Genomic DNA, 19,491 nt, shown 5'->3' with positions numbered 1-19,491 from the left:
TCCTTCCCTCCTTGTGTCCAGCAAGCCATTCTGAGCGGTGGTGTACGGTGGGTGGGGGGATCCGTGGGGGGTAGGTGGGGGTGTGGGGCGGAGAGAGCAGGCATTCACAGCAACATGCACAGGGAGATAACAATAGCTCCTCTGGGAGACCTGCAGATGCTACTAGTAGGGCGAACAGCGGAGGGGTCTTATCGCTCCGCCAACATGAGCTGGGAAACTACTAAACAACACATGCATCCCACTGATTTGCTTTCACTCCTTCTTTCTGCTGCTTTCCATGTTTTCCTGTGCCTCCCTCTCAGATTCCCCTCCCTGTTTAGGAAATTTGACACTGTTCTGTTCCCAAACTTGGCAGCAGCACTGAGAAAAGATGCCTTTCCTGACAGAGGAAGTTCACTTCTTGGCACAGGAGGGGTCCTTGATCACGTCACGTTATACACAATAGTCAAAGCAGTTTCTAAGTTTTTTTTTTTTTTTGTAAAATATCAACCTGCCGATTCTGTTTTCTGTTTAAGAACTACATATAATCGATGATATTAAAAATATTTTTAATAATTACAATTTATTAATATTGTTTGCCTTCTTGCCAAAACCAGTCATTCATTTGCTGAGCAGGGCTGCAAGATAAAGTGAATACACAGAGCTGCAATATTTTTGCTTTACACTACAATTTATTGTATCATTTGGAGTCAACTCAGGTTTTTTTCTTCTTTTTTTTTGCAGTCTGTAAAGTTTGAAAGTATTTTCCAGATCTGGATAAGACTGCACAAGAAGGAAAAAATATTTATATTTCAAGACGTTTTTCCCATTCCATTACCTGAAAGATCCATCCATCCATTACTTAATGGCAACCATTACTTTAAAATATTTCTAAAATTGAACTTTTAATCAGGAAAACAAAACAAAAAACATGTAAGTGTAAGACCTGTACTTTATATTTGAAAAGAAAATCTGTGGTGTGAGAAAGAAACTGTACAATTCAGTACAGTAAATACATTTGAGGATGTCAATAACTGATAAAAAACTAGGTAAAACTATGTTTCACTATTCTATTTTCAACATAGAACAACACAGTTACTCCAGAAACAGTGTCAGTCTAAAGTTTTTTGTCATAGTTGCATGAAAAATAACTTGTTGTTGTTTTGTGACTGTCTTGTCAGGCCTGTTAAAGATGCACTGGAACCCAGAGCATGCCCAGCCCCTCAGCCAGTGGCCCGAGCAGCACCTGGACGTCTCCTCCACCACCTCCTCTCCAGCCCACAAGGGGGATCTCTACTCCGGCCGCGGACGCAGCTCCTACAACTACGCCTGGGCCAACGACGACATCTCCGCCCTCACAGCTTCAAACCTCCTGAAGCGCTACGCTGAAAAGTACGCAGGCGTGTTGGACTCACCGTACGACCGGCCTCCTACGGTGGGAACGTACCCAGAGCCGGGGGCGTTTGGGGGCCTTAACGGCCAGAAGACAGAGCTGGAGCCTTGGCCGCTCACACACAACGCTGATGGCTCTTATCCTTTGGTTCCTCCTGGAGGCCATGAGAGTCTTTCGAGCTCCAAGACTGCTGCCACATCTGCGGGCCCCCCTGGGGTGAGCAGCGTGTCAGTAGTCAACAGTAATCTGTCAGACTCGGCCTACAGTGGCAGCAGCTCCTGCAGCGGTTCAGGCGAGTATCCCTCCAGCTACAACGGCACCTATCTCTCCTCAGGGTTCTGTCCTCAGCCCAATGCAGCACTTCCCCCCACCTCCCTTCACACTCTGCAACCCACACCCACTCTGGTGCCCAGCTACAGCCCCAACACACCGGTTTATAACTACCCACCGAGCACATACCCACCCCAGACTAGCCTTGCTCCCAGCTACAGTCATCCCTCCACAACATACCTCCCCTCAGGTCTACCAGCTCCCACCCCCATCCCCTCCAGGCCCACAGTGGTTGGAGGCTCATACAGCTACCAGAGCGCCAACCTTGGAGCATCCGAGTCTGGAGGGACATTAAAGAGAAAGGCCTTTGAAATGGGGGTAGAGGAGGATGACAGTGGGGACCGATCACGGTACAGGAAGTACAGCTATGATGCCCTGAAGGCTGGAGGAACCTCTCCCTATGGAGTGAGTGAGAAAACAGAGTGCAGGGGAAACGGATTCAGCAGCTCAGGCAGCTCAGACCCTCAAACCTTCAAGCCCAGCAAGCCCTCCTCTCAGCCCCTGGTGTCTCCTCAGTTTGGGGCTGGAGGGGAGTACAGTCCTCCTGCAGGCATGACTGGGGAGAACGGGGTGACGGAGCAGGGCTTCACCCAGCAACAGCACCGCCCCCAGTCACTCAAACGCCCTTCGTTGTGTTCTGCACCTGTTGAAGCTATGAAGAGCCCAGACCCCCGACTGCTGGAGCTCATCAATGGAGAGTTGTTAGACTGCAGCCCGGCACTGCTCTGGACCGAACTGTTTGGGCTCACTCACGTCAAGGCTGCCCTGGAAGAGGACCTGCTGTGGCCCGTGTTACGGCCCAGCCCACTGGTGCGCCCTCCAAGAACCGTCCTGCTGTTTGGTCCCAGAGGAGGAGGGAAGACAACACTGATTCGTTCGTTGGCCTCGCAGATGGGGGCTTCCTTCTACCGCGTGAGCGGACCTATGTTGGCATCTAAAGGGAAGCTCGAAGCAGAACACATTCTGGGTTCTCTGCTGCAGGTGGCAGGGGCTCGGCAACCCGCCGTGATTCTGCTCAGTCAGGTGGAAGCAATGGAGGAGGAGGAGGGGCTGAGGCAGATACTGCTAACAACCCTGGAGAAAATCCAGGTGGGGCCCACAGGTTTGGTTATTCTTGTGTGTGCCACTGGCAGGCCAGATCTCCTGCCGGACGCGGTCCACCGGAGCTTTGCCAAGAAGTATTATGTGAGCCTCCCTGACATGGGGATCCGTCAGCATGTCCTGCTGCAGGCGCTGACGCCTCAGGGTTGCACCCTGAGCGAGAGGGAGATGACCGCTGTGCTGCAGCGCACTGAGGGCTTCTCCGTGTGGGAGCTGCTGCAGCTGAGCCAGCAGGTGCTCTCCTCAGCATCTTCCCCGGCCGGAGCCATGCATGGCCTCGCCACGTCCCCCAAAACTCCGGACTTTACAGATTTTGAGAATGCCTTTTGCAAGGTGCGCCCACACACCACCACAAAGGACCTGGACACTTGTATAGAGTGGAGCAAGATGTACAGCCACTGAGAAAGCAGCTAGTCACCGTACTCGGACTGCACTACGACCCTGTTTTTGCTTTGGCATTTAAAGCCTTGGGGATGTTTTGTTGTTGTTTCCTAATTACTGATTATGCAGCCAAAAGAGCCAGAGAATCTCGACGGTAGGGGCAGCGCTGATAAAGTTATTTCACTGGCAGGAACCTGACACGGTATACTGTTTGTTTAGCCCAGAACACTAATAATATTTGATGTTTTCCCAAAGAAAAAGTGAGGTGAACGGGTTTTAGTCATTTGGCCAACAGGGGAAATCGGAGGGGTGTCTCGATTAGCCTGGGTCCAGGACAAAATCAGTTATTTGTTGCTAGGCGATGTGGTCCAACATTATGGATAATCAGGGTTTGGAAAATCCGCCCTTTGGCTGCTACTCTCAGGATCCTATTTATTACAAATCCCCTTCCATGCTATCCTACAGTCAATGTAGTCATAGGATTGTCGCTCAAAGGGCTTGGGATCAGCAACACTTCAGCAACTGTTTTTTTTTACCAAAAACTTGACAAACCAAATACATAATAATAAAAAAAAGCACTGATAATTTCTCAAAACTGACCAGTAGTACAAAGTAAAAATCGCAGCATGTTGATATTCACAATAGCTTTTTTACCAAACTATGACACAAAAACCTTCTCGGAGAAAACAAGTGAAGCTGGGCCTCCTTTGTCCTGGAATGCAGCTGTTGAAGTGGAGTGTTTTTATGTTTCGTTGCAGAACCATGCTTCCACCCATCTAATCACCAACTGCGCTGTGCTTACAGTAAATATAGTACGATGAACCCAAAACCTGCTTCACGATTCACATTCCACTTCAGGTTCAGTTTCCCACCTGCAGAACAACACCTGCTCATTCAGCTTGTCCCACATCGTGTTGGTTTTCCTGCCTCCGCTCCTCCTGTCTTTTTTTTTTTTTTTGTTTTTTTTTTTTTTTCTTGTATTATGTGATATTGTTTGAAATGCTCAGGAAGAATTTCTTTACCTCAGAAATATGAAATAAAGAATGTATGTAATCTTAGGGTCTTAGATGAGAGTGAGATAGAAGAGCGAGGAGGACCGTGACAGTCTCGTGAAAAACCCATTGCGGCTGGGCTTGTACCTTAGCAGAGAAACTTGAATATTCTACAAAGAGTAACATTGAATGTAATTCAGGTATTTCAAAGGATATTTGATGCCATAAATCCATGTATTATTATATATGAATATATAAATACTTTTTTTTTGTTCGTTTCAGTTCTTTTACCATTTATTTTTAATGTAGTTTATGGTGAAGTGATGATTGTCTTTGAGAAATGTAGAAAACAGAAAATATTTCTTCTTTTGTTGGACAGACTGCTGGGAAATGCACCGTTTGGTGTTTTCCTCACATATCTACACACACAGACATCATTTACCAGCAAACCTTGGCAAATGTGTAAAAACCCTTAAAATAATTTATCCTACTAGCTTAACGTCGCAGAAATACATTCAGAAAGATCCAATCTAAAAACCTCCCAAATTTGTCAACTTTTTTAAGTTGATTGGAGTTTTTATGAAGTTTGAGATAAAACTCCTTTTACCTGGAGTTGTCCTACAGAAAACCTCTATGTTCATGAGGTAACAATCTCATCAGTTGTTTGATTTTCATTTCATTTACTGTCAATATGGGCTCCTTGTGTAAATATTAGCTTACTTAATAAAGGGGCCCATTTTAACATTTTAATTTTTTTTATTATTGGGCTCTTGGGTTGATGAGGACCCATGCGTATTTTGCCACCATAACAACAACTAGATGCTTCCCTCACACCAAATGGCCCCTTAGGAGGTCGGTAAACATGTGGATTTGTATTAACCCTTTAACTGGAGCTGTGGCTTTTGTCAGATGAGACAAAATTGTGCTGTTAAGAAATAAACACTCTCGGTGGGTCCGGTGCAAAAAAAATATTAAGAGGCCTTAAAGTATGACGGAGGATCAGTGATGCTGTGGGTCTCTTGTTTGAGTGCATGGAAACACCAGGAGCCTATAGTAAAATATTGATTTATTTTAAGGCTTTTTGCACATTTTTACGAGGCGTGCCAAGAAATCTGACCGCAACTGTAAGTTTGTTCTATGTTGTGGTTCTAAATTGTATTTCTGAATTTGAAAAAATAAACACAGAACCAACCCCAATGCACTGACAGTCAACATCTGAACCCGAAACTTGATTAAAATTGCTTAGAATATCAACCCCAACTAGTAGTTCAGACCAAGATGTTGCATGTGGCTTTCAGTACATCGCAAAGATTAAATATTTACAATTATTTTGTGCATAAGCCGGCATGTAGACAATCCAGCAATATATCTCCTTCTACAGCAGGTCCTTTTAGACGCTGGAACAAACCCAGTCAATGTTCTGCAGGCAAAGCGGCTCGTAAGTTTCAGGATGATGTAATATTTCCCTATCCTCCATCCCTCCCTCTGTCGCTCTGTCCTCATCATTCTTTTTTTTTTTCTCTCTCTTTTCCAAAATGCAATCTCATTAGACTGGATTGCCCCCGGCCACAGGCTCCAGTGACCATGTGGCGTTGAATCTCCTCCCCAACGTCCCTCCTCCTCCCCTCCTACTTCCCTTATTCTGATTTCTCCGGAGTGGAAGTGGACTGATTGATGCCCAGCAATCCTATATCTCAGAGCAGCCTTCCCTCACCAGCTGGTGGCTTCGGCCAGATCAATCAGAGTGACCCCCATTGTCTTGGAAATTAAAAAAACAAAACAAAACACTTTACCACAATTGCTCACATTAAATTACAGAAATGAAATCACTTCCTTCTCTCTGTCGACAGTTTGTCCATCAAAACAAGCTTTTATTTTGTCCACTTCTAATCTGCCCACCGCAGTAACTTTTTCTCTTGGTTATTGTACATTTTCTGTGACCATTTCTACCTCATTTTTGCAGCATATTGTACATGAAAATATTTATTTCATGTCGTTTTATTTGATGTCTGTTTTAAAAATGATAATGATGTTTCTTGAACTGTAATAGTCTACCTCAGAAAAGACTGTATTTTAAGAGAAGAGTATCACACAATATTAAACAGAATTTGTCAATATTGCAACGCGGCTGTTTATTTAGTTCACACTCAAAAGGTCTCTGCTTTTCTTAGGCTTATTTTACCTGGTTATATATGTTTCATTGATTACTGTTTTAATTTCACAGATTATCTATGCTGAAAAAAAACCAAAATTTTTTTTTTGTTTTGCTTTTTTGACACTTTTTTGTCTCAGATCATCAAGCAAATGTTTTTTTTTTTTTCATTTTTAAACAAAAACAGCTATCCAAACCAACTTGGCCCTTTGTTTAATAGTAATCTACTTGACATAAAGTCTTTGCTAACTTCTGTTGAGTCTCTTATATTCCTGTTGAGGAATTTTGCCCGACTCTGCTCTGCAAAATTATATCAATTCAGCTTCATTAGGGGGTTTTCAAGCATGAACTGCCTCTTTAAGATCAGATCACAGCATCTCAATCAGATTTAAGTCCAGACTTTGACTAGGCCACTCTAAAATGTTCATTTCTTAGTCATTCAAGGTGGATTTCCAGCTGAATAACCTAACAGTGTTTGTGCTGTGAGTAACAAAATGATGGCTGGTGATTCTGGTAAAGGCAGAATTCGTGGTTCTGTCAGAAACAGCAAGTCGTCCAGTTTCTGAAGCAGGAACACTGTCATAGACCGTTACCACCACGACCCTGTTTAAACTTCTCATGAAGTTCTTTTTCTAAAATGTTGCTAGTTTTGAACCAGATGTAATACATACCTACAGAAAGTTCCAGCTGATATTTTTCCAAAAGTCTTTGGCCGATTCAAAAAAATTATTGGGAGCTATTGGCCGCCTTTTGTGTTCTAGATTTTCTTCTCGCAACTCTCACAAACATCCCATTTTTATCCAATTTCTTTTCTACTGATAAAAATGAACATTTATCTCAAGTGAGGCTTCCAGTGCTTCAGATGGTTCTTGTATGACCTCCTGAAGTGTCAATGTGCTGAAAGAGTAACATGGTAGAACTTCAGCACTCCTTTTGCACATGGACACAGTCTCACTGTGGTTCGCTGGATTCCTTAAAAATGGCTTTGTAACACTTTCAATAATAATGTTAGTGACCTTATTCCTCCTCTGTTCTTCAATTAATGCTTTTTAGAGATGTTTTAGGCCATTTCATGTTGTCAGACCGGTTCTACTGAAGTAATATTTTAATTCTACATCTAGACAAAATCTAGACGTAGATTTCGTCCAGATCAAATCTGGAATAAATCAGGTCTACTTGAGGCTACTGAAACTGAAACTAAGAATTTATATCAACTAAAAAGTGTTTTTTCTTATTTATTCAGGTTATCTTTATCATATATAAACAAACATATTTCAATATTTTAAATAATTATGTTTGACAAAAAAACAAACAAACAAAAAAAAACAGCCGGTGTTTGTAGGATTAAAACCCTTAAAGTATTGTATTTTAGAGTTTTACACATGCCAAAACTTATATTTTTGGTGTAAATCGGTGTTGGATGAGTTATAACAGGGTATTCAATGAATGATAAAGGCGCAGACACAAAACTGCCTTGCTTCGTGCTTCTGTGTGCAAATCATTTTGCTGGCCTGCGTGGACTTGCATTTCATGTTTGTATCTGTGCGTGTGTATGCGTGTCCGTGTGTGTGTGTGTGTGTGTGTGTGCCACTGCTGGAGCTTACAGAGTGGCCACGGAAGCAGCGCTGGCGTGGCCCCCGAGGCTGCGGGGCCCGGCACCAGAACGCAGAGGTCCTTCATCCCTGTCACTGTCTGTAAACAACAGCTCGTCCCAGCGGCCTGCCCTTTGCGCTATTTCTGCTCCTTCCTGACATCTTTCAAAGACTCAAAACTAACTGAGAGTTGTAAAATAAATCTAAGCAAAGTAGTGAAAGTTCAGCCGAAGCACGACACGGGATACATTGCTGCAGAGCTGCAGCTTGAAACATCTGCGCCTGCAAATCCCGGCAGAACAGTGGTGCTGAGGGTGCTAATGACAAAAGTAATTAATTGTCTAATAATGATGCATTGCTGTGGTATAATCGCAACCTTGTGCAGCAGTTGCCCTTCATCCTCTAGTGAAGGATAATGGTTTTTGCAGCTGTTTGAGAATTCGTCCCATCTTTTCCTGCAGCTATTTACAGAATCGGTTGAACAGCAGAGCCTTGTTTGGGCAAAAATGTGACTGACGACAAGGAAAAAAAATGTTTCAAATAATAGTTGCAGGTATTAAATGCAAGCAAGAAAAAAATATATACCAGTGGGAAATTTTATATACATTCATCAGAGGGAAAAAATAAAATAAATGTGGGGCTTTTTATAACTCATTTTAGTTTTTTCCAAGATGGAACTTGAGTGAAATTTAATAACATGCCAAAGGTTTGTTATTAAATTTCACTCAACCTTTTTATGCCAAAGGTTTGTTTCTAACCATTTTTTCCAGTGCCTTTATTTTTTTAATTTAATATGGATGCACAGAATTGAACGTATTGTGGATTTGATTTATTCTATGCAGAGTCAAAAAGCTTAAATGCATTGTTGCCCGTTAGGTGTTTTTTTGTTGTTGTTTGTTTGTTTGTTTCCAGACACATTTATCTTACATTTTCTCTATAATGTTTGATAATATTTAGAAAAGTGTCTCTTAGACCTTGCACAATGTGCACATGCTGTTTCCAGCTATTAATGCGTTTTGGCATCATACTGACTAAATTAGATTTAATTATAGTAGAGCTTGTTTAATGTTGCTGGTTTCCTGCCACAAATGTGAGTTTTTAGCTCAGACTGTAAAAACCCGCAGAGCTGTGTGGTCAGGACAGTCACTGTTTGGGATCACTGTCCTGTTTGCTGTTGACTTTTGCACGGATGAAGCAGAATAACATTAAAATCCTGGGATTACCCTTACTGTAGCACTATGTTTAGCTGGATCTATGGCAAGAAACCAGCAAATTTAAATAAACTCCAATTCCTCCAAGAAGAACGGTCAATTATCTTTCTCCACAAGGACCGTCCTCATGGTGGAAAAGCTTGTTTGGTTTCTCTGCTAAAGGTGATACTTTATTTTTAAACCTGTACGAGCAATTTTGTGTGGATACGAGAAAATTATGAAATTAAGAAATGATTTCTGGAGAGACTTTAGTTTTTAAAAATTGTTGAATACATTTGTTTCAAAATAAAGGGCTCAATCAGATCCATTAAAGCCCCAAACTAATAGGTCGTTCATGTACATAATGCAAATGGATTTAACTATTTCACCAGCATTTTGCAGAGTTATTTTAATGATGAGGCACCTGAAGTCTAACATTGATTTAAAAACTGAAATTACCTTAAGATATTTATGAAAATGTCTTTAAAATACTTTGACAGTGTAACAGAAGCAGCTGGATTTGGTTTCACTTTCAGTAAATGACAAAAAAAAAACCCACTTTGTCCCTTTTTTTTGTCCCAAAGTGAGTCCTGTCCTCCAGGAAGTCAATCATTTTCTTCTCCCTGCTGATTGGAGGTAATTAGGCGAGCAGGGTTTGTAATTGGATAATAAAAGATGCTAATGAGTTGCCGTCCTATTTACTCAGACTGGGGCTCTGAATAGCAGGACACGGCTCAGCCACACTTTTACCTTGGCAAATATCAAAGGACACTTCCGTATAATTCAACATTATTTACACACATTGTCATTTGCTTGCTTGCGAGTGTATTTGCACCATAGCTGCTCTCCTGGTTGCGGATATTCTTGATTGTGTCAGTTTAAACAGCTGTTAGCAAGCGCTCTACCTAAATATCTGCTGCTTACATTGAACACATGCAGGAAGTGTTTCTGTCAGGGACCAAAAACCTGAAAGTTATTTATGGCAACAACCTTCACAAAGGAAAAAAAAAAAAAAAGTCACTGTCTGAATCTCATTTTACAGCGACACAGTCCTCCTCTCTACCTTTGGCCTTCCATTGTGCGGGCCTTGACGCTGACAAGGTTGACATCAGAGGAGAGCTCTGACACCGGGTGAGTTAGGACTGCCAGCTGTTAGCAATCAAATCTATTTTGAAGTCAGGGACACACAGACCCCCAGGGCCAAAGTAGCAACCAGTCCGGCCCCTCACCCTCCGCTAACGCAGCCTGCAACCTCCCCGCCCCTGGTCCTGCAGATAGCAGGCACAGCTGTATTGGTTCCAGATGTAGGGAGGACTCTTTACCTAGCAGCACACGGAAAATGGTGGGACTTCTGCACAGGTTTGCCTGAATGAAACAAGGACAGAATTCAGCCGAAATTCTTCAGAAATCACCTAAATAGATCTATCAATAAAAAAATTAATCTGACAAATATTGTTAAAAATCTATTAAGGTTTTATGAGGTTTTTCCTCTGGATTGTTTAAAAATTACACATTCCCCTCTGGTTTCCTTCCAGAATAATAAACCCATTTATGATCAACATAAAAATAAGAAACTGTAGTAAACATAATCTGTCTCAGACGGCGAGCTCCATCCCCTGCAGCTGCATTGTTTCTGCGCTGCTCCATCAAAACTCTCAGGAAATTAGATCTGACAGGTGGAATGTCCTTGCAGAAGGACTTGGGGCCGCCCCCCTCTCCCACATGACTAAAATGTGATCACAAAATAAATAAATAGTAAACAGATACACGGGAGAATAAACAGATAATGTCCAACAGCAATTAAAACTGTATTCTCAGGGGACGGCTGCAGCAGAGACAGATGTTGACCGAGGCGGTTCCAAAGAACTGATCTGATTTCAGGTTTAACGTCAAACTTACCATTTTTGATGCTAGTTTATCTCAGACCTTGGCCTCCTTAAGAGTGTTGGTACTTTCCTCAGAAACATCAAGGAACCACACTGGTGTAAAAAGTATTTGCTCTCTTCTGTTTTTGCTTTTTTTCCCCCCCCTCACACTGAAACGCTTCAGGTCATCACATTGATTTGAATATCAGACAAACATAAACTTAAAAAAAAAAAAAAGATTTATGCCAAGTTCTGAGAGAAAAAACAGCAGCAAAGCAGCCCACATCATCACACTACCACCGCCATATTTGACTGCGAAAAGTTTGAAAGTTTGTGTTTTTGTGTTTTCTTCATTTGCTCTACTCTCGGGTCTCTGCCATAGAGGTCAACATTACCAAGCCTCTCTTTCTTATTGCTGAATCTTGAAAACTGATCTTAAGAGAGCTAGGTGAGGTCTGCAGGACATTAGATGTTGCAACCTGATTTTTTCTTACCACTGCATGTTGCTAAATACATTTTCCACTCATAAATTGATATTTGTTAAAAAGCAGTAAAGACAAAAAAAAATGTTTTAGTGTTTTTAGAATGCATACAAGAGGTGTCAGTTAATAATAATTAAGAACAAAATCATAAAGTGTCAACCGTGACAAATTCTTTACATGCGTTGGTCATGTTCCTAATTTAATCATTCTAAAGAAATGAAAACTTGCTGTTAAACTTCAGTTTGTATTGCATACAAGGTGACCTGAAGATTACTATATGTGTTGTTCAAACTTATATCAAACACATGGTGAATACTAGTACTATAATTCATATATTCAAAGTAAAGATGGCTCTAGAAAGGATGACTTAAAAAAGTCCAAAAGATGAAAATACAGGCTGCCAAAATTTTAAGTTTAGTCAAACTACTGTTTGCTGATTCGCATTGTGAATATTTTTGAAAGTGCTAAGGAGCCCTATTGAATCATGATTTTATTTTTAAACAACAATATATAAAAAAAAACAGCAATATGATGCGTAATATTTACATTGATGCACATGATTTGCAAACCTCAGCCAACACAGCAGCCTCAGCCATACAAGGGCAAAACCCAGGCTGAGGGCCTGAGGTGGCCCCTGAGGAATCCTCATCTGGCCTTCAAAACAACTTCAAATATGTCAGTTAAAGCTCAAGAAAAGCAAAGAGGAAAACAGTCGGTGTTTATGCTGAAGAACACGAGAAAGGCTTCAAACGTAGAAAAATGTATCAGATTTTTTTCTTTTTTGGTTTACTTTTTTATCCCTGACAGGACGAATAAATAGAGTTTGTTTATATGCAGTCTGTATGTGCTTGAATGGCCTAAACAAAACAGAAAAGCTAAGCTATAAACATGTCTTCACTGAAAAAGTACATCTGCTGGCAAGAATATCTTCTATCTATGAGGTTTTTTAAAACAGTCTCAGTCAGTCCCATTATATGCTGCTCATTTTCCTATAAGACCTATTTTACCTGGGAAGTTTTAACAAGTTTGATTTCTTATCATTAAGAGGAATAGAAGTTAGCGGTACCGTGTGTCCATGTTTCGGTTCAGTTCAGTTTTCGCTGATCTCATTATTTTATATTTAACGGATTCAGGAGGGGTTGTGTTCAAATGCAGCACGTCACTGTCCCCTGGTGGCTACTTCAGGAAATCACGGGGGAAAAAAAAGGAAACATCCTTAAAAAAAGGTAGATATGGGTAAAGAAATAATTACACATCTTCATAATAATCGTGCCAATAATGTGTTCCCGACAAATTACATTTTTAGCCCTAACATTAATGAATTTTTTTGGTCATCCTCATCCCGCGCAAGTTAAAATAAATGGTGTAATGTGGATTTACTATGCAAGCAAACCAATCAGATGTTAGCCACATCATCGCTAAAGAAGTTAGCTTTTCACACAGTGTCCAAGCATAGTAATGGAAAGTTGTGTGGAAGGAGGAAGTGTAGTAGAAAAATCTGCACAAGCAGCTTTTTCTACTACACTTTTGCTTATTTGTTTTACGACATTCTTCTTAAAGGAGATTTACTTGTATTTGCAACATTTTGGCACTTTTGAGGTAGCAGATGTTTTGGACCTTCAGTGGCTATAGTTGGGAAAAACAAACCATCCGACTCACAGGCTCTGTCCTCTGCAGATATGGTATCATTTCCCTTACTGGAAGTTATACGGCTAGCGGCACAGTGACTCAACAGTACTCCGCCTACGAGCAGTTCTGTGGAAGTCTACAAACCAAGCCCTCTTTAAACAGTTTCTGTTTTAACGGGGACGTTTATGTAATCCCTACTGAACATCATGTCCTGTTTACTTTCTTTTTTAGGGGCTCATTAAATCAGAGGTTGGGTTTGTTGTTTAAAAGAGGGCGCAGGTGGAAACCGCTATAAACTAAGAGCTGTAAGAGCTCAAAAGTGTCTCTCGTTGCGTTGCTTCTCAGCGGATGGGATGTTTGTATTGACAAGACGTTCAAGTGAGGGCTTGCTTTGAACGTGAAGGCAGGAAATAACGCACGCAGCCCCACTCAATGGCACATTGTGCGCAACAGGGAAGTGAACCTCGGCTGCTTTTCTGCACTGCTGAAAGTTCTCTACCCTGTTCTCGAAGTTAACTTTATCTACGTCAGAAATAAGGAAAGACGAAAACCCACATTTACAGCTTTTACAAGAAACGACTTCGGTCCGTAAAGCGAGTTCTTGATGCAGAAGTACTAGAAAATGAGGATGGTCGGAGTGTAGGAGATCTTATGAGAAGGGAGAGAAGGAAAAGGCGACGACGAAAACTGTTTCTACACCTCGGCTTTACAGAAGGTAAGCTCAAATACGGAGAGGACGTGTTGTACCTGTGGCATTTGTGCGTTAAAACGCAGGGCCTCGCAGCTGCGGGGGGCTCGGTATGGGTGTGTGCTAAGCGTAATGAGGGATGCTGACTGCGTCTCTGCCATGTTGTGGCGACTAAACAACAACTTGTTGCAACAAGAACCTAAAAAGCAACGTGTCAGCGTGAAATACCTCTTCGTATCCTTCGAATCTAATCAACTTCCCTTCCTTTAAACATGGACCAAGTATTGTCTTTTCACAAATAAGTCGCTGTGGCTAATTCAAGTTACGCTACACCTCCACCCGTACCTTGCTCCTGGCCGCGTTGCATTCTGCTGCTCCGTAGCTTAACGATGTTTATGTAGCCTTAACACTGACATTAACCAGATTCGCTGCTAATGCACTTCATATCCTGCCATAGCAGGTCTATTGTAATCCTGAGTAAACAACCGCTCTATGAGCGCAGCTACTCTAAATGTGTGGAGTTATGAAACAAAGGCAGCCACCGGCTTGTTAGTCTGTCAAACTTGAAATATAGTGTTTGCATAATAAAACCAAGTTAAGCTGTAAAGCCACGTAAACATGATGGTGGACATTAGCGGCTCTTACTGAGCCACTAAATTGTCTCACAGTCCTGGAAGAATCTGCTGGGCTCCCCCCACAGCTGTTCCTGCTCTGCTCTGCAGCAAAGAGGAAGACGGAAGTCTCTTGTTTTCTCCTTCAAATCTCAAAAAAATCACACAATTTTGACTGATCTGCACCATCACCGTCGGCTCTGCTGATGTTTTAATTCAGAAAGCACGTTCAAGCGATGGTTTTTACAACCAAAGAAGTTTGTTGACATTGCCTTTATCTATTATTTTTAGTCCTGTATATCTATCTAACAGAGGCCTCTATGTAGGCCTATGTAAATGGTATTTTTATTTATTTTTTTTTTGCTTTATTTTTCTCATTAGAAGCTCTCTTCTCATTGTACAACATTGACTCCCTGCATAAAAATACCACACAATGGGTAATTGTGTAACATATTACCCATTGTGTAACATGGATCTAATTGCCACTTAGATCATTCATTTTATATTTATGAACAGAAAATGTGAATAGAAATGCAGAATAAAAAAATGTTTGGTGCTTATTGTGCTGATTAATGCAACCTTTGCTGTTTAGTCCAATAAAACAGCTCAGTTTCTCATACTTGTAAGTGAGGTACATCTGAATGTGAAGCAGCCTGCTTTCAGCCAGTTGACTAGCAGTGTGCAGTAACATGCAGGAGAGAGGATGAGCTGTTCTTGCGCTATGCTTCATACATTCAGTAGCAAGTGGTGGTTTGTTGAACAGGCCATATGGCTCTCCACCCAGGGCGCCAACTGCGTCAAGTTTACTGTTGCCAGACGACCAAAATTGCGAAGGTATAAAAAGGCAAAGAGCCAAAAAGTTGAGAGAGCAACAAGGGTTGAATCCGTCAGGTTTGTTGGGCACCTGGCCTTTCAGATTGACCTATACATTTTCTGATGGCCAATCCATTCGCTTTCTTTCCTTAAGTCCACTAGTTTGGTAATACACTGAGGGTTACTACCCATTTCCAAGCTGTAACCTCCTGGCTTATGTCTGGAGATGTTGCGTCAGTATATCCACAGATTGTTATTTTGTGATTTGCACCAGCTCCTCCTGTACCCACAGCTGTGGGAGTTCATCCACTCCCACAGCTGTGAGAGTGGATGCTTCTCATACTTTGTAGTTGGGAGGGTCTTCTCAGGGTTACAAGCTTCCCTTTTTATTATCATATGTAAAGATGGTCATGATGACCAAACACTTTTACTTGTGTTTACATTTTACTTTGTTACATTTTACTTTGTAAAAAATGTCTTTGTCCCACATTCATATCTGGTTCACGGTACCTATTTTGCTTTCTGAGTTATATGACGTCTGAAATTGCCATGTTGTTCTTACTTACCTGTGATCGTTTAAACATGGCAGCTTTAGGCATCTGGAAATAGTCCCTAAGGATGACGAAAACTTGTGAAAGAAGTCCAAATTCTCCATATCTCGGCCAATTTGAGATTTTTCCATGGCGTTACCCAATAAAGCAGTGTGTTTAAGGTGTTGCCTGGTTTGATAGCAACAAGTTACAGCAAGCAGTCTTCATTCATGCTTATCCATTTGTTCATAGGTCTCGCACAATTAATTATTATTAAATCTCCTGTTTCAGTGACATGAGATGGTGACATGACAACACCCTCAGCCCGTATCTCACAAAACTGTTCAATTAGTTCAAACTGATTTAACTGCAAGTGGAAATTAAATTGTGTTGTAACTTATATTATCTAAGTTTCTTCAAAGAGTCGGAAAGAACTGTGATGGCTGTGGGCATGAAGGATCTTTCGTAGAGGAGTTACAGCGGCTCTGAGGAAGCCTCTGACTAAAGACACTGTTGTTGTATAACAGTCTGATGAAGAGGATGTGCACGGTTCATTTGATGAAGACTCCTTCTACTCGAGCAGTCCCCAAAACAGAATCAACCTTATTAGTTTCATGTTTACAAAACTCTGGATTTCAATGTTAAAATTATTTCTAAAACAAAATATAGAAAAACTGTACAATTTGTAGAATAACTGATGACCTGAGCTCCCAACTTTATGTTTTCAGGAATAGCTGAAGCTTTATGGAACTGAATCCTGAAAAAAACCAACAAAAAAATCTGATAAATTACTGAAAGCCCCAAACTAGTGTGACATTCATGTCCGTCTTGTGTAAATGCATGTACATTTGACCTATAGTATAAAATCCAGGAGGAGGAAGAAAAACATGACTGACATTGTTGTTGCTGTTGAACACCGTGTAGGATGTGGTTTGTGTTTTTTTAATCGCATAGTGAACAACTTTTTATTGGCATAACTTTTCTGACGGGCAAAAACCTGTTTGGGCAGTTTTAGGAGCAGCACTGTTCATGTACTAACCTATTTTTAGTTCAAGTACAGACAATTCTTTATACATTTGAAGCAATAATAGAAGTTCTACAAAGCAACAGAGGCCATTTTTATGTTTGTTTCACCCTTTTAATTTATGTATGCAAAGCTGCGTTGGTATGTCAAACACATTTAACACCTTTGCGGAGAAAGCCATATGTTTCTGGTTATAGAATCTGCTGGTTTAGTTTTACACTTTATTTAGCATATACATTTATATAAAAGCAAAGCAATAAATAAGAGAAAGAACAGCTCATAAAATCTACACTTTGGTTGTTTCAGTTTACTCATGTTGTTTCAAACAGGTTGAGTTGACCTGTTCTTACATAATAATAATAATGTATTTATTCATTTATTTTAAAACAACTTTCAGGACAGTCAAGGTCACTGTGCAGTTGAAAACCAACATAAAAGAGCAACAATTGGAACAAGAAGTGCAATAAAGATTATAAGACATAAAATTAAAAAAAATTAAATAAAACAATATCAGATATCCCATGTTACGTAACGATGTTGAAACTGAGTGATGGAGGTAATTTGGCATTATGCACGTCAGCGTGACACATGAGGTGAAATGTGTTTTTAAATTCATCAATATGCTTTACCTGCATTTGACAAAATACAGGTTTAAAACATTTCCTTAAGCAGAGGACAGTAAACTGGCCCAGAGTAGACTATCATTTTACAAAGTTACAGCTACAATACAGCAGTAATTTTCTGCAATGCAGTTGCTGTAATTCAAAGTCCTATCAGTCAAATTGCTGAGGTGTCCAGATTCTCCTCCAGCTCCGTAGTTAGTCATAATCTAATTCATGCTGACGTTCAAAGTCCAACAGATGATGGTGTAATTGGCATTGTACGTTTGCTGTTCAGTTTTTTCAGCAGTTAATTCCATAAGAACCTCATTTATTCCCAATATATTTGAAAATACATATATACCTGGTGTACTGAGGCGTGTACGTCTGTTTGCCAGGTGGTTACAAAAGCTGTCTGAGCTACTTGCTCTTTAAGGCAACTGTTGTGAGCCTTTTGAATGACGCAGACGGTCATGGAGACATCTGTCAGCACTGAGAACAGACAAAACAGGATTTTTTTTCCCCGTGGAAAAATATCTCAAAACAACTATATCTTTATGTCTCAAATGTCACTTTCATCTGTCGTGAAAGTGAGTAATTCAAGTGCCACCCTTCTTTTTTTCTGTTTTCTGCACCGCTGTCTTCAGTGTAACCATCAAGCTTTCACAACTCGCCGGCTTTGTGGGAAATACGGTGAACCTGGAAAGTATTTAAAACGCTTCACTTTTTCCACCTATTACGCTACGGCCTTATTCAGTGAACCATCGAAATCAGAAATCCTCTGTGAAAATACTTTACTGAGCCTAAAGGGAAGTTAAATAATGTAATTCTCTCATTAAAATCATACCCGGAGTGTTGCTTTGGATCACTTATGCATTTTTGATAAGGCCTTGAATCTTTGGGGGCAACCATCCAGAGTGCCTAAACGCCCCGTCTATTTACCCAAAGCTCTGCTATGAACCTTCAGTTCGCCTTACAAAGCAAAATCACAGTTCTCAATTAATATTAATTGTTTCGTGGAATCCGACTTAAGTGTTTGTGTCAGCTTGTCACGAAACACATCAATTTGTCACAAGGGTTTGTCTTTAGTGAAGATTTGTCAAAAGCACCTGAACAGAGGAACTTTTAATACTGTATGGTGAACCTGCACGAGGTGGCAGTTGTGAATCTCATGAGACGATGTTTGAAGTTCTGATGACAACGTTTCATTTTATCTTCATTGTAAGCTGTAATATTTCATCAACGTATTCAAATTCGAAAGTGGAATGATTCCTATGAGTGCGGGGAACATTGTAACAGTTGGGCTGCTTCTGTGTATGACAGCTTTTGAGAACTATAATGTTGAGTTAACCAGTTACCTGGAAAATTAAGACAAGGTTCATGTCTCAACACACTTAAGATGTGAACATGATCCTATGCCGTGACAGCCGGGTAGATGGGAGGTAACGCGTTGACGACTTATTCCACATTGTGAAACCAGACCTGTAGAGTATGTGCGTTTTAGTAATTGGGAGGACAATGTTACTAGTTTTAACGGTTTCCATGAAATAGTTTATGAATGTTTTACTGTTTTAAGTTTGAAATTACAAATGCCAAATTTGTAATTGTCAAAAGCACCCTGAAACTTTAAGCAGTGAACATCCAGTTACAAAACTTCTCAGAGCCGCCTGTTCAGCACTTGAAAACAAACACCCATTGCACAACGTTGTGCAATTAATACCAGTTGTCTTGTGGAATCTGACATGGGCAAATTCTAGCGTGTTTGTGTTAGCACATCACGAAACAATTTGTCACAAGACAGCCACAACCCTTTAGCGAAGACTTGTCAAAAGCACCTTGAACAGAAATACTGTGTGTTCAATCTACATAATAAGGTAATCAAACAGTCACTGTAATGATCTGTCTGGTCTGCTACAAAATAAAGGCCAGTAACTAATTGTGATGAATGTTACTCATCATCAACTGTTACTTGCAGCACAATTATACCAAGCATATCTCAATGCCCACCCAGATTTCTGCAAATGGCCTGGAGGATACCAGAAAAGTCCCATGACTTTTAAGTCCATAAAAAATCTTCAGCTGGAATTTTATAAAAAGGTGTTTGCATCATGGATTATTAAGGAACTTAAGGTATTTGTCC

The 19,491-nt window shown here is 40.8% G+C and overlaps 2 protein-coding genes across 9 annotated transcripts in view; both read left to right on the top strand.

The window, feature by feature from the left end:
* fignl2 (fidgetin like 2) overlaps window positions 1–6,296 on the top strand; it is a 51,859-nt gene extending 45,563 nt beyond the window's left edge. For all 4 annotated transcript variants that reach the window (XM_016673697.1, XM_016673698.1, XM_016673696.1 and 1 more), the window contains one exon: window positions 1,161–6,296. In XM_016673697.1, coding sequence (XP_016529183.1) covers window positions 1,161–3,205 — 2,045 coding nt within the window. In that variant the 3' untranslated portion in view covers window positions 3,206–6,296. The remainder of the gene's footprint in view (window positions 1–1,160) is intronic.
* Window positions 6,297–13,260: 6,964 nt separating this feature from the next.
* Window positions 13,261–19,491, top strand: part of stat6 (signal transducer and activator of transcription 6, interleukin-4 induced) — a 29,285-nt gene continuing 23,054 nt past the window's right edge. For 3 of the 5 annotated variants that reach the window (XM_007556674.2, XM_007556677.2, XM_007556675.2), the window contains exon 1: window positions 13,261–13,801. The gene's annotated coding sequence lies outside the window, so the exon portion shown is untranslated. The remainder of the gene's footprint in view (window positions 13,802–19,491) is intronic. The other 2 variants (XM_007556676.2, XM_007556673.2) reach the window with 1 other exon arrangement.

Source organism: Poecilia formosa, unplaced genomic scaffold (genome assembly GCF_000485575.1).
Source record: "Poecilia formosa unplaced genomic scaffold, Poecilia_formosa-5.1.2 Scaffold80, whole genome shotgun sequence".
NCBI classification, from domain to species: domain Eukaryota; kingdom Metazoa; phylum Chordata; class Actinopteri; order Cyprinodontiformes; family Poeciliidae; genus Poecilia; species Poecilia formosa.
Note: the sequence above shows the minus strand (reverse complement) of the source record. Positions and strands in the feature narration are given on the sequence as shown.